This window comes from Struthio camelus, chromosome 23, assembly GCF_040807025.1.
Source record: "Struthio camelus isolate bStrCam1 chromosome 23, bStrCam1.hap1, whole genome shotgun sequence".
Classification (NCBI taxonomy): Eukaryota; Metazoa; Chordata; class Aves; order Struthioniformes; family Struthionidae; genus Struthio; species Struthio camelus.
In genome coordinates this window covers 9,794,493-9,809,206 of record NC_090964.1, presented here as the reverse complement: position 1 = coordinate 9,809,206, position 14,714 = coordinate 9,794,493, and the positions used below count along the sequence as shown (strand labels likewise).

Genomic DNA, 14,714 nt, shown 5'->3' with positions numbered 1-14,714 from the left:
TGAAATTGCCTCAACAGAGTTATCTAAAACTAAGCCCGTTCAACGGCAACAGGCAAGTCCCCCATAGAGGATATATATTTTAATTAAAGTTCACTGAATTGAGTTTCCAAATAGGTGATCATATCACTATCATGCACACCAAAAAGGAATACTATTCACATCCTGTTTTACCTGTGTTGTTTTGGGGTGGAGGGTCAGAAACACTTTGTTGGTTACAGAACATCAGAATACAAAGCAGATTGCAAAAATGTTTGATCTCCCCTTGCCATTTCATGGATTCGCTGAGTTTACCTTGTCTCTTACAACCATCACACTTTGCCATCTGGAAAAACAGAGCAAAGGAGAAACTAAGTACACGTATATGCTCAACAACAAAGAGCATATGCGTACAAATCTTTGCATTTTGCTCAGCAAATATACTATAAAGAAATCAGTCAAGAGCGTGGTCATTTTTACAGAGGATCACAAAGCAGCAGAACATCTGGTGTTTGCATTCCCACAACCCAAATTAGGTTTTCTCTATATGGGAAGGTGGTGCTCAGAACTTTAGAAAAATTTAGTCATCCATCATATACATTTAATATCTTCTATGGATGTAAAGATCAACTACAGGCAGTTCACATAGTTCCTGGACTTCAAAGGTTCTTTCGCTAGAATGTCTGTATTTCAGAGAATACTCTGCGAGAATATTGCTTACCTGGTAAAACAAAACTGTAAATTTAGACATGCACTCCTCTGAGCAGAATTCCTCCATCTTCCCCCCAAAGTGATTCTGGACCAGTTTGGGGGAAGCCTGTAAACAGTAACTGCACATTTTACAGTGGCTTCCCCAACGCTTAGCCAAGTCATGCTTATAAAGCAGTTTACAGCCTAAAAGAAGAGAAAATAGTAATATATCAAAAGCACTCTTCAGTACCAAAATTACATTTGCTTGGCCCTTCTAGTTCTTGTGTTCAGTTATGTCTGTAATAACTTATTGAAATGTAGCATTAAAATATAAAGTGTGAACAAAGCTCTAGGTAAACGTTAAGCTGCTTCTACTATCACCCAAAATTTTAAGGCCAGGCACTTCTGACCTGATTTAGGCGAGACATAGCTTTGCCCTGTCTTACCTTCACTACAGAATGGCTTATCTATGCCTGAGAATCGCACCGTCTCCTTGATAATTTTCTCAATTTTGCAGTATTCACACATTGCCATTACACTGCTCCTCTTCTTATATTCATCACAGCAGGTCTTCCCACAAAACTGAAACATTTTACCCTGCAACATAGTGAGAATGTTTCAGTTAAGCCAAATCTTGTTTTCACCTCCCAGATGTGAACATTTAAATAGTTAATAAAAACTCAAAAGCCTATTTACGCCCTTAGAATTCATCAACAGACAACACTAGAGAATAAGTCTCTCAACGTAGCTTTGTAACAAAGGCAGAACAATTTTCTGCAGAAAGCCCTCACCAGCATGCTTTGTCCTGGAATTAAAAGGATCATCTCTATGACCAAGAATGAGGGATGTATTTACCTAACCAGTTAGTCACTTTTTTTTTTTTTTTAAAGATAAAAGAGCTAGTATCAGTATTCATTTTGATTATGGTCAAATAATATCAAAATCCATTCCAAACTCCACCACAGCAGGTCATAGTAAGCGACAGAGAAGTACTGACAGACCATTGCACATAATATAGTTACAATTTCTTGGATTTCTGATTGAAAAAGCTTGCAAAGCCCTAATTTTTATTACCTTGTAGTCAAGCAGTTCTGGTTTCGTTGCAAACAATCTGTTACAGTGCTGACACCTGAGTTTTACAACAGTGCGGGCAAAAGTGACTTGCTGGGACTGGGCAGCCAGCCTCTGTAGACCAGCTGCAGCTGAACTGCTCATGGAGCTGGGGGACACAGTCGAGGTCGTGCCACCTGCCGATACCGTTGCTCCCGAGGGAATGCTTACAATGACTTGACCTTGTGACAGGGGTACCACAGAAGAGTTCATTCCTGCTGGCTTGTTGAACAAATTCTGCAGGAAAGCAAATTGAGGAAGAGACCTTATTTTACAATTATTATATATTACCCATCATCGCAGATATTTTTACTATCAATTTATTATTCTATTCATTGAGCTAGAGAAGATATCCTAGATGCCATACCTGAAAAGCTACTACACAACTGTAGCTGCAAAAATTACGTATGCTCCCATCTGACATAGCCAAGTGATACTGAGGGATTGCAGAAGTTTTACAGCTGTTGCACTGAACTTGAACACCTGAGGGTGAAACAGAGGAGAAAAAGTGATTTATCCAACATCAAGTAGTATTGCAGATAATTTTGCACTGTGCATACAATGATGTGCAAGATTCTGAATGACAAGGCAAGATACACACAGAAGTCTAAGAAAAAGCTTCTACAGATTCACAAGCAGACACTGCAGCAGCAGCGTCCGTTGCTTGCCAGATCCTTTAATCTCCCAGTATCCCTAGGATGTCAGTAGGTATTTTTCTATTTTATAAGAGAAATAGCAGGTAATCTGTTTACTTAGCCCAATGCAACATTAGGCAGAGGTAACTAAACTAATCACCCTGGACAACAAAAGCAGAATAGTCACAGTGGTGGTATGGTAGGTGTCCACACAAGCGGATTTGCCCAGCTGGGAAACCCATCAGTTTCTTTTGTGAGAGCAGAAAATACATTAATGTTCATGATTATGCTTAGGTTCTCTAAAAACAAAGAAAGGGCTGAATTAGTGACTGTTTTCTAGCAGATACCTAGAACAGCAATGGAATGTATAAACATATCTGAAAACCCCAACATTCAATGTATTAATATACAAATCCTGGAAGTTTATGTATGTTTGTGAATGCACAAAAAGATAAAGTGAAAAAGGGAAAAACTTTCGGCTTCTACCCTTTTCTTCCTAGAGAAACAGTTTTATTTAAAAGCTGAAATGTCTGCATTGTCAGTGAAGTAAAATCTACAGTAGAAAGTCCTTATGTTTTCATGTCAGTACCATCTTTTTTAAAAAAAGAAATGTCACTTTCCACTCCCAAAAGAAAGAACGTTTGCCTTTGCTTTCAAGATAAACTAAGTTTGGATATAAACTATGTGAGACTATGCTTCTAAAGAAATAAAAGAATAAAGTTACCTGCAGAAGTAACCAATTTAACTCTATATGCTGACAAGCAGTTAACAGAGCAAAACAGCTCAGTTTTTCCCAAGTTATTTGTACTCTCGATCATCTCAGCTGAAGATCTCAAAGATTTACACAGTGCGCAAGGTGTAATTTTAGCCGACTTCTGTGGAAACAGTAAAAGAGGTCATTCATCTGAAACTTATTATTTTTTATTAACCTGGAAATTAGTCACTAACATATAAAATGTGCACAAAATGAGAGGCGAGAGGCAGTGTACTTGAAACAGGATTTATGTTACAGCTGTATTATTTATAATGCAGATATACTTCTCTGAGTTCTCCAGTATGCTTGCTATCACTCAGGGGAAGCACTACCTTTTTAGGCAGGTTTATATAGTCCCTAGGCTGGTAGGACTAAAGCCTCCAAGTGCAAACTATAATACATGTTGTAATAACAAATATCAAGAAACTTGTATCAGACTACTTTAACATTTTTTGCCAATAAACGACATTTTGCTTATGACTTAACACATTTAGCTATGTACGTAAAGCAATAATCCCATTTAGCAGATGAGAAAACAAGAAACATGGAGAGAAACAGGTTCACGGAAGATCCTTTGGCAAGAAAATAGAGAACAGAAGTATCTTATATCTCCTAGTAATAATCACAGTGTTTTCAATCCATGGTCTATGAACTACTTTTTTTAAAGAGATCCACAAAGAGAAGTCTACTTTTCATAGACTTACTCTATGGGTGTCTACACAACCTCTGAAAGGTTGTTAGGGTCTTTAACTTTGGAAAACAGTTTAAGAACTACTGTACCAGACCATTTTATTACCGTATCTTTAAAAATGCACTTTGTTCTGTAAACAGCTATACCAGATTTTCACAGAAGGATAGAACAGAGTATACATTTCTAAAGATTAAAAAAAAAAAGTCCAGATATGATCAGAATGTTTATGATCAGTATGATCAGTGCTTTTTAAAGAAAAAAAAAATCAATAGAAGTTAAATTTCTCTTATTTTTATAAGCTTTGAACATACTGCATTTCCAGGAAGACTAACATATATGAGGTTATGTTGTCAGATGCAAAGACAGTATGAAATCCCTCTCCTTTTCAGTTTAGTTAATCAAATTTCCGTATTTGTTACAACAACACCTCAGAGGACAACTAATGTTGTAGACAATTTTCTGAAGAAATATTTTATTAGATTTTAAAATCATTCATTTTCTTGGTCTAAGTGGCCTGAATAATGGGGCAGCAGAGTCAAGTCATAAAATGTACAGTTACGCTATCTTACCACAAGGCAATTTTTCCTAAAGTAATCACATTAATATATGTCAGTCAAAAATAACTGAGCTATCATGCTAAATTAGGGTTCTTTCAACTGCTCAGTTCTTTAAGAGGCACGATTAAAATTAAAATCAAAATATTAAAAATTAAAAAATTTAAATCATAATGATCAACTAATCATTGTTTTTCCTCTCCACTTAATTCAAATGCTGCAACCTCAATAGCTGAGGCGAGTCAAAAAAGTAATGGGTTCTGATGTGTTTTTAGTATTTAAGGTACCCACGACCATAAGGATGTGGAGCATGATTGAGACAACTTATTTAGAAAACTGGAATTTTGAAAATAAACAACTTCTTTTTCAGTAGCAAGAAGGATCTGCCATAATGTGAGATATCCTAAAGTTATATTACTCTTCATGTTTAAGGACTGTGAGGCAGCCAATGAGAAATGACATTACTGTTGTCACTCATACCTGGCAGAGAGTAATACTTAAACAGAGAGCACCTCAAAGGCAGAAAAAAACCCAGCTCTGTTCATGAGGTTCTTGTGAATTGTCAGATGATGGTCATCTCCTGAGAGGCTGGCCCAGATTTGTCACAGTGGACTATTCCTGGGTGGTTCTACTTTGCCTTTTCTCATACTAGTAGCCATTTCAATAGTGTGGGAAACAAAGCAATAGGTTTGGACAAACATTAAGTAGCAAATGGAAAAAGGAAAATCTTAGGCCAAGCTAGTAACTAAAGTTACTAACTAATAAATCAAGATCTATTTCTTAAAACACTCAAAAATCTAATCAAAGATATACTTTTAATATTGTAAATGTCAAAATATACCTGCTTGTATGCTGTAACACACGTTGAACTGCAGAACTTCTTTGACTGTCCCTCTATTTGAAGCATGTGACACTGGCCAGATCCACTGTAACAGTAGCCCCCACAGTTCTCACAGCAATTCATGGTCAAATTATTAGCTGACCGGAACTTGGAGAAGCAGGCATCGCTGCACAGCTTGTGGACAACATTTTGGTAATTCACTTCATGTCTAATCTAAAAGAGGAGAAAGAATATATAATAAGAATAGAAAGAATATGGAATAGTTGATCTCTGGGATATCAAGCTGTCCTGATCTAAAGACAATTCAAATGAAAAAGGAGTTTGCACTTACCACTGCATTTTTCTGGCACATGCTGCACTTGGTTGAAATGCTGTTAGTATGAATAGTAACAACAGGTTTCCTTTTCAGTTCATATGTAGAAAGACATGACTGGCTGCAGAAATCCTTACTGGAATTTGTATTGTCAAACTGGGCAGTGATTACATCCTTTGGATTTAGAATGTCTCTATGGAGAAAAAAAAACAAATAAAGAAATGAAGAATAAATGTTTTCATGTCATCCTGCAACCCCATTATTTTTAATTATTAAAATGGTTTCTAGAGCAGAAGATTCAGGCCTATGTTTCCAAAAGGCTGTGGAAAATGGAGACCATCTTTTCTAAAGAATTTTTTCCAAATAGTGGTTCTGAGAGTATAATGACATTTTCAAATGTGAGAAAAGTGTAGTACCTTTTGAAATAAAGTTTTTTATATTTGTCTCTTTTTAATTAAAAAAAAAAGATAGGATGCACATTTCACAGTAGAGGCTTTTAAATCTACGTGTATGCAAAACCCAATTCACGAAATGGAACTCAAAGTGTTATTTGTAGACAGATCAATCAACAAATAGCAATATTGGACACAACTTTTTTTCAGGGAATCTCAACAAAAGAAGTGGGCATCAGAGAAACAGCATGTAGTATAAGAAGACAATTGAAGTCTTTCATTATTTGCTTGAGTATCAATTATTACTAGAACAAGTTAAAACACTGTCCTACTTTGAGCAGCTTGAGCAGGTTTTCTTGGTAGAAGCTGGTGGGCGAGAAGCTGGAACAGTGTATCCAGTGAGGCACAGTGTGGAGCAGAAGAGCTGAGTAGAGCCTTTCCTCTGGTATGCAGTTTGCCCCTTCTGGAGGATTTTTTTACAGCCTGAACAGGAAACCCGAACAGCTGTGGTTGGAACTGAAGGAAGCATTTTACTCATGCCAGAGGATGCCACAGCAGGCTGGAAACCTGATGACAACTGTGGAGCTAAAAAAAAAAAAAAAAAAAAAAAAAAGAGAAAACATACAGTAACTGTTATACATATATTGCATATCATTCACTGTTGTGCAGGGGGTAAGCACAAAGCCTATGACTTGCTTTAGGCTTTCAGGGTCTAAGGGAGCATTAAATAGCAGAAGAACTCTCTATAAATACATGTCCTGTGCTGGCTTTCTGCAGAGGAGATACTACTGCTGAAATTTCCAATGTGCTTTTAATAGTCCTTTAACATTCAGTTCTCCTTTGCCTCAAAAATACAAGCATTTTTCAATTTCTGCGTTTCATTGTCTCTAAATCAAACTAGTTCTTTTTTTCTACTGGGCTTACACATAGTAAATGAAATGTTGAATAATTTGCAAGACCATTTGCAAAAGTGATTTATTTTATAGATTTAAATAAAGTGAGTCTTGCCTATTCCTTACCAAGAGGACTGCCACTGACTGAAAATACAGCACTGATTTTCAGCTCCCCTTCCTGAGTTTTTGGCTGTTGGCCGTACTCCTAAAACAAAGGGAAAGGAAAAGGAGAACAAATACATACATGTAATAACAGTTTTCATGATTTCCATTCGTTCATAATGCTGTATTGAATCTAAGGTCCAGGAAAGCAAGAATGAATCTCCTAAGTCTTTTCCAAAGACCAGGTTTACAGATGTTGCTGTGCTGAGTAGCACACACAACCCGCTCAGAAGTTTGCAGCATACAGCTGAGAGTGACAAGTGGAAATGGAAAAGAGCACCTGCATGATGCATTCCCCTTTCCAGCTGTATTCTAGACCCTTTAGCATTCGGTGTAGGCAAAACTTACAAGAAATCCCTGCTTTCCATTTACAAAGAACTTTCCATCCAGAAACGCTTTATTGTTTGCAGTCCTTACCCTTACTCTGCGAAAAAAGCTTTATTTTCAAATTCGTAGATGATAATAATGAAATAGAGACTAAGACCTAGGATTATCAAAAGTATTCTGTACTTAATTAAGACTTCAGTACCTTAGGAGAGCCTAAGGTGAAGCTTCATGGCAGGTTAAGAAGTTTTAAACTGGGACATCCATGGTTCTGCCCCATCACCTACTCTGGGCCTGGATGCTGAGCTGGTTGATAGAGCTGAGTCAGCCAAAATTAACTGTTTTTTTGTAGTCTTTTTATTTGTTTGTTTTTCTCAGCTTAGTTCCTTGAACCAGCTGTGTGAAGCTGGCATCGTTACAGGCAGACCATAATAGTCCCTGCTTAGACTGGCCTCAGTGAGAGGGGAATAACCTTGCATTTACTACAGAATAAGAAAATCCCTACAGACGGTTGCTTGCGGAATAGCTGACGTACTATAAATCACTAGCTTACTCACAGCAGCTATTCATACTTGGACACCAGGCTTCCTGCCCATGCTTTCTCCAGAAATTTGAACCATAGAGCAGCTTCTAACACTCTACGTGTAAATCTTAGCAGGTCAAAAACAATAATCTCTTCGAACTACAGAGCTGATGAGATTTAACCTACTTACAGTCATTTGAGAACAGTAAGGGCAGGGTATCATATTATGACTGAGGTACATTAACAGTTGCTGTCTGACTCCAAGGTAAGCCAATTCAAAATCACTGGGCAAAAATAAATTCTCACTTTTCAGTGGCAGCAAACACTCCCTCAGCTTAAGCCATCTCCGAAAATACACCCTAACATCCACATATCATCTGCTAAAATTTAACATTTCTGTTATTCATTTGGGAAAATTACAAGTTTCTATAATAAGACAACCAAACTATTTCTCAACAGGTTTCCCAGAAGAACAGGCAAGAACTAGAAGAACTAGTACCATTGTACTAGTTCACCATGTAAACTATCAAGGCTGAAACATTCCAATTTTCAGTAAGACGAGCTTTTAAGCTATATATGGGCATGCCGTGATACTGGTTTCTAAAGCACTGTGCTTTTTTAGTATTACAATTTAAAAACTATATCCTAGTCAATATTAGGAATAGAAATGGAACCAAATTCTGACATTAGTCGTGTGTGACCAAGCATAGCTTCACAGCAGTGTAACAGTGCTACAAGCCAAGAAGCTTCAGCTCCAACTGAAGGTTACAGCAAGAAATGGCCTTTCAGGATGCATGAAAAAACCACAAACACTGATTCTGATTTAAAGCAAAACTAAAACGAACCCTCCTCAGTTCTCATACTTTTCCGGTATCAGAGTTGATAACTATAGGATTTTACTCAAAAGGATTAGTATTTTGAACAATAGTCTTCACTTTTACTCATTAATATGACCTTTGATAATCACAGACATCTTGCATTACATTCCACACAAATCCACATAACAGATGCCATCTTGGAGGACAGAAGAATAGACAGATTTAACTGACCTATATATGGCTTGACATTATATATGCTTAAGGAAAAATAAAAATAACCTCATGGACACTGAACAAATCAGAAGGGCAGTGAAATCCGAACGGTTTCAAATACTCGCTTTACTTTTTTTTTTTTTTTTTAAAGTTAGCCAAGAGCATCATGAGAAAAGAAGGAAAAAAAAATCAGGGAAGATTGGCCCAAAACGAAGAGAAAAATACAGCAAAAATACATAGACTGATACTAGAAAAACTAATGCCTGAACAAGAACACCAAAGCTCCAGTGTCAAAGCAAGTGGGATGAATCACCTTTGGGAAGTTTTGCTCACTTTTCACTGAGTATAAAGAGACTCTAAACACTTAGCCTAAGACTGCACACCTAATTTTGAAAGACTAAGGGTAGGTTAGATAAATCGCCACTATTCACATGACCAAACTGAATAGTTATACGCTACAGTTCACATTGTGCCAAAATTTGGAGTATTTTGCAATTTTGGCATGAAACCCAAATATTAGCAGTGAGGAGACAGGTACTGAAACATAAATGATTTCCTTGGTATCACAAAGCAAACCAGTTGCAAAGACAGGTTAGAACTCAAGGATCCTTGCCCCAGCCCCATACAATCCAATAGGTCAGCTTTTCTCCATTTTGGAATCCCTGGGCTCTTACCTATACCACCATAAAAAATGTTTGTCTCAAATGAGAAAGTCAGGTAAACATATGCTTATACTGACTTCACCGACCTTTATATACTTAAATATTTTGACAAGGTAAGACCTAAGACCTCTACATATTAATTTAAAACAAAAACAAATAACTAACTGCTGTGCTTGCAAAGATAACCTTTAAGAGGAAGTAGTAGGAACAGTTCTTTTCAAACTACACAGCTCTAACTGTGACGTCTCACAAAATATTCAGTAATATATCATTTATATTTTATTTTCTAACAAGAATGAGCTGAAATAAAGTGTCTGTATTGCCACAGATTTCATAATGAGACTTTCAGAGCAGTTTGTTTTGTCTCTAACTGAAAAGCATAACATTTTCAGTGATATGGTAACAATGACATCAAAAAGTTGGGGGTTTGGGTTTCACGGTAGTATAAGAGGGAAAATCCTTCTACTAAACTATATTCTTCAAGTTAAATTTCGGTCAAACCAAATAAAATGCTGAATTTATATCCAGCTTATGCGGTCATTTGTCAGACCAAAATGAGAAATGCAATGGGAAACTTACCTCAGAATTATCAGGTTCATCTTTAATTTTGTCTAATAGTCCCTGCTGTGGGGCCATAGCTTTATCATATTCGTCATCCAAAGGCTCCTCCTTAATTCTAATATTTGGTGCAAAGGAATTCCCCAGCTCTTGTCCAATAGATTCCTTACTAGAAAATAGGTAGCTAGACTCCTGAAACAATAATATGAAAAAGAATTCACCCTCCTGCATCTGCCATAAAGAGTTGGACTGCTGCCAAGGGGGAGTTTCTGTTGCAGACCAAGAGAAATGGGTCCTGCCACTGGAAGTTGGGAGAAAGGAAGGGCAGCAGCTGCTGCCTCTACCTCCCTGCAGCACCCTCTGCCATCCCACCCCCAATCTTTTTCACTCCTTTGGACAAAGCAGAAGCCACCCAGCTCTCTAAGTTGGTTGTCAGTAGGGGCACTCGGTTGTTTGGACAGAGTCTGTTGTTGGTACAGCTGCTCCCTGTCTCATCTGGAAAAAAGGCAGCAGGTCAGATGGATGCATCCAGGTCTAGATTCGGCTCACCAGTCACTGTCAGACCATGCTGAATATGGAAGTGGCTATCAAAAGAATCCTCAATCCAAAGAGAGGGTCAGCAAAATTTTACAAAATTATATGCAGACTGTTTAAGTAGCAAAGATGTCTAAGAGTCAGAAGATCAGTTTTCTTGATACTCAGATTTACACTCAAATATAAAATAAGTATTTTGAATTATTCCAAGTATATTGCTACACTTGCAAAAGTGTTTGAAAGATCTATAGCTTACCCTGAAGTTAGTTTCTGGAGTTTGTGGCGCTAACTGCGTCCGTAATGTTTCTTCTACTTGATTATGAACTGAGGAAAACATATACATTAAATATAAATGAATACAGATTCCAATGAATTTCCTTTAAAACTATCTAGAGTCTCATACTAATCCCCAACCCCATAGTCTGTCAGCACCTCAGAAGTATTAAACTACACCCTTTCCCTTCCCTGCAAACAAGAAGGTAATGCTCAAAAAGAGCTCACAATTTTATTATTCTACTAGGTCATTATTTTCCTATTCCAGTGAAATGGTTGTACAATTCTGAAGCAGAATCGTTCACTCAGCATTTTCTACACCCCAATGAGTAATTCTGCCATGCTTCTTCATTTACATCATACAATATTTTTCAAAGCAACAAATTTCATCCTTTTCTCTGCTGTTCTGATCTTTTGCCTCTTCCCCTCCACAGTAACTTTCCAATAATAGAAGTTGTTTTTTTAACACATTATCTGTTTAATATGTTGACAAATGCTGCATTTGTTACTAAATAGAAAGCCTGTGAGCATGTAGTATAGCTGTTTCAATTACTGACTGCTCTCTCTGAGGTTGCACAGCTTTCAGCCACTATCTTATGATCGTAGGTATTTACAATTTTCTGAAATGTCTTTTGCACAGAAATATTCTGTACTTGATTTCCACCTGAAGATAAAAGTTAAGAGACATCTTTAAATCTTCTTTATTTTTAAAAATCTCTGCATTGTTCCTCTATCATCTGTGAAAACTGGAAGCGCTGATTTTAACTTGCTGTTACTAAACACACCAAATTTAAATACCAGAATTGTAAGGTCTGAATTTCAATAAATAGTCAGGAGCGTCTCACTCATTGTCTATACCTCCCTCCATCTATACAGTACTTTGAATAAAACTAAATCACATGTTCCAGTCTAGCTACTTTTAACTTTTGCATTTACTCTTCTACTGTAACTATCAGAGCTTGGGAAATCAAAAAAGGTGTGTGGGTAGGGAGCAAGACTACTGATGACTTTCGGGCTCCCTCAAATGAGAAATGGATTACAGGCATCTTTGGTTCTCTCCGAGTTGGCTGGACAAAGTCCAAGAAACAAGTATCTGAGGAAAAAGGAGAGCTGTCTCCCAGGAAAAGTAGGTCTCAGGTTACTCCCTGGCTGACTTCCTGCAGGCACTATTAAATTTATTGTAATCCTTTCCCTGATGCCACTATAAAATGCAAAGTGCTTTAAGTACACCCATATTAATGAAGAATCAGTGCTTTGCTCAGAAGAAATCTTTCTTGGCCACCAGCTTAAACTAAACTTCATCATCTTTTCTTTTAAGGAGTTTCAAGGTCTACAAAAAACTGCCAGAAAAACATAAGGAAGCTTCAAGTGTCACCCAGCCTGGTTTAGTAAAACACCACAACAAATGTTATGCTGAGGCTTTGACACAAGCTGTGGAGGATGAGAACCCCTCATCCTGTCAGGCCCTTTTGCAAATCCTCGTCCTAACACAGACTTCATCGTATTTTAGGGTTCTTAATAAAATGCTTCCCTACATATAGCTAGGCATATTATCTTCACCGAGATGAGGTCTTCAGTAATTAGCTCTATCACTAATTTCTATCTAGTTCGTGCTTCCTCCTTCCTGTGTAGCCAGGTCTACGATGTCAACAGTTACCTGCTTTGTCAAGAAAACTGCTTTTCAATCTAGAATCCATATCTTTAGGGATTTTTTCCAACCGTTTTTCACGTTCTTGAAAATGTCCTTCTCTATTCTTGTCCTTTGTGGAAAAAGTCTCTTTGCCATTATCTCTTGTTATGCTAAAATCTTTTCGAATTGATTTAAATACAGGGCCCTGTTCAAACGGAGAAGTGAGATCCTTCTGGATTGCATTTTGAATCTGAATTTCTTTTTCACTGTCCAATTCATGTTCTGTAACTCTCTTGCCCTCTTCCAAATGGTCTTCAGCATGAATCGCTGAAGGGAGAGTGTCTTTTGGAGTGAAATTTTGATCATCTTCGTTGTCACTCCCAACAACAGGTATGCCTGCAAGATCCCCAGAGTTCAGAAAGTAATCATCATCATCATCATCATCCAGCAGTGAATTTTCAGATCCTGTTCGATTCTGTATTCCATAAGATATGCTGTCGAGGGCAGGTGTTAAGTTGTGGTCAGTGTCCTCAGACATTTCTGCATCCAGGATTTCACCACCTAGGAAGGAACAAAATATTGGTAAACAGTCATAAAAGTCACAAACTTTACGTGTAACAAAAGGACATGTGTAAATGTCCTTTGCTAATCCGTCTAATGCTGTAATTCCTTGAACCCTTTAAGCCTTCTTGGGCCAACATTACTGACAAAATTCTGCTGACACAAGAAACATTTCTGCCCCACTCACCACAGGGTGAAGCAGAAACTGAAAACTAATGCAGGAAGAAGGGGCACTATCTTTAACTCATATCATAAGCAGTATTTGTGGAGAAGGCAGTGCAGAGAGGGAATGAATAGCAAGGGCTGGGAGAAGAGTAAGATAGCCTTTTTGGCAGCAGTGGTACATCTAAGAAGTTTTCTATTGAACTATGACCTTACATAAATAAATAAAAATACTTACATTTTTCTGTAATATCAAATACTGCATCAGATTTATCTTCAAACTGTAAAAAGGAAAGCACTATATCATTATCTTGCTCAGCTGAGATGTACTTTGTTAAAACGTATCCTACCAAAAACAAAACCATAAAAATATCACAATTCCTCTTCCTTCCTTTCCTGCCCCAAGCAAAGTTCTGTGAATTCAGACTGTTACACTACTAAAAAGGGACATTTATCCTAAGAAGTTTAAAAGTACATAGAAAAAGCAAACAATAAAAATTTAAAATTACTGTTGCTTCACAGAAAAGGTGGAAGGAGAGGGAAGGGAACGTGAAAACTTTCATATCTACAGGTGATATTTGTATTAGGTCAAGATCGTGGATCCCACACCAAGAGCATTCTGCCCTCTTCTGCTCTCTGCAAGCTTTCATTTCATCTACACATTCTAAATGGAACAATACCAACGCATACCACTTTCGCTGACACGGGCTACACTGATACAAAGGTTTAATCATTCTACCAAGGAATGTCTCCTTTCCAGTGACAGTGAAACATCATACTTAACTCCTAGGAGTTGTGAGACAATGAGTGTCAGTGTGAATGCCACTGAAGAAGAACCAGATGATGACTTTGTGTGCTGTACAAAACATCCGCTTTCATTACACTTCCTCTGACAGATGTTGAAGTTGACAGCATGTATGAATGCTGTCTGAAGAAGCATGCGCACTCAGAACACTCGCTTTTCTTTAGAATGCCCTGCTCTTATTAGCATCTGTCCTTTTTTCCTAACAGATAAGAGCAGTTCATTTAAGTCATCTCTCTCTGCATCTCCAGTTCTACCTTTTCTTTTCTGGTAGATCCTGCTCACACATCAATTCTTAAGCCATCTTAAGGAAAGTAATGGGATTTGATAGCAAAGGGATGATCTCTAATTTCATTGGACTCAAGTCACTTAGTTGATAAATTGGGGATTCCACAGGAATGCAGTGGGGAACTATCAGTTCCTTAGCAGACAGCTCTGGGAAAGGATGACAACACACTGTTATAGGATTCGTCCGATGGCAGTGAGTCCATTAGCCTACATCCAATATCACCTACAAGTCCAAAATGGGAAGTTAGCACCTTCTACCTAACTTGACAAATACAGAACTAACTTCTAGTGAGGCCCTGTCCAGCATTGTGAATTTCAAGACAACTCAACACTGCACTTTGATATCAAAACTTTC

General features: G+C 37.6%; 1 protein-coding gene across 10 annotated transcripts in view; it reads right to left on the bottom strand.

The window, feature by feature from the left end:
- ZMYM4 (zinc finger MYM-type containing 4) overlaps positions 1-14,714 on the bottom strand; it is a 44,624-nt gene that overhangs the window by 17,422 nt on the left and 12,488 nt on the right. For 5 of the 10 annotated variants that reach the window (XM_068917681.1, XM_068917672.1, XM_068917675.1 and 2 more), the window contains exons 2-15: positions 13,508-13,550; positions 12,574-13,107; positions 10,900-10,967; positions 10,131-10,301; positions 6,976-7,054; positions 6,289-6,541; positions 5,583-5,757; positions 5,252-5,464; positions 3,136-3,286; positions 2,144-2,259; positions 1,741-2,013; positions 1,113-1,263; positions 698-870; positions 172-322 (exon numbers count right to left, since the gene is read on the bottom strand). In XM_068917681.1, the coding sequence (XP_068773782.1) occupies positions 172-322; positions 698-870; positions 1,113-1,263; positions 1,741-2,013; positions 2,144-2,259; positions 3,136-3,286; positions 5,252-5,464; positions 5,583-5,757; positions 6,289-6,541; positions 6,976-7,054; positions 10,131-10,301; positions 10,900-10,967; positions 12,574-13,107; positions 13,508-13,550 (2,551 nt within the window). The remainder of the gene's footprint in view (positions 1-171; positions 323-697; positions 871-1,112; positions 1,264-1,740; positions 2,014-2,143; positions 2,260-3,135; positions 3,287-5,251; positions 5,465-5,582; positions 5,758-6,288; positions 6,542-6,975; positions 7,055-10,130; positions 10,302-10,899; positions 10,968-12,573; positions 13,108-13,507; positions 13,551-14,714) is intronic. The other 5 variants (XM_068917673.1, XM_068917676.1, XM_068917680.1 and 2 more) reach the window with 2 other exon arrangements.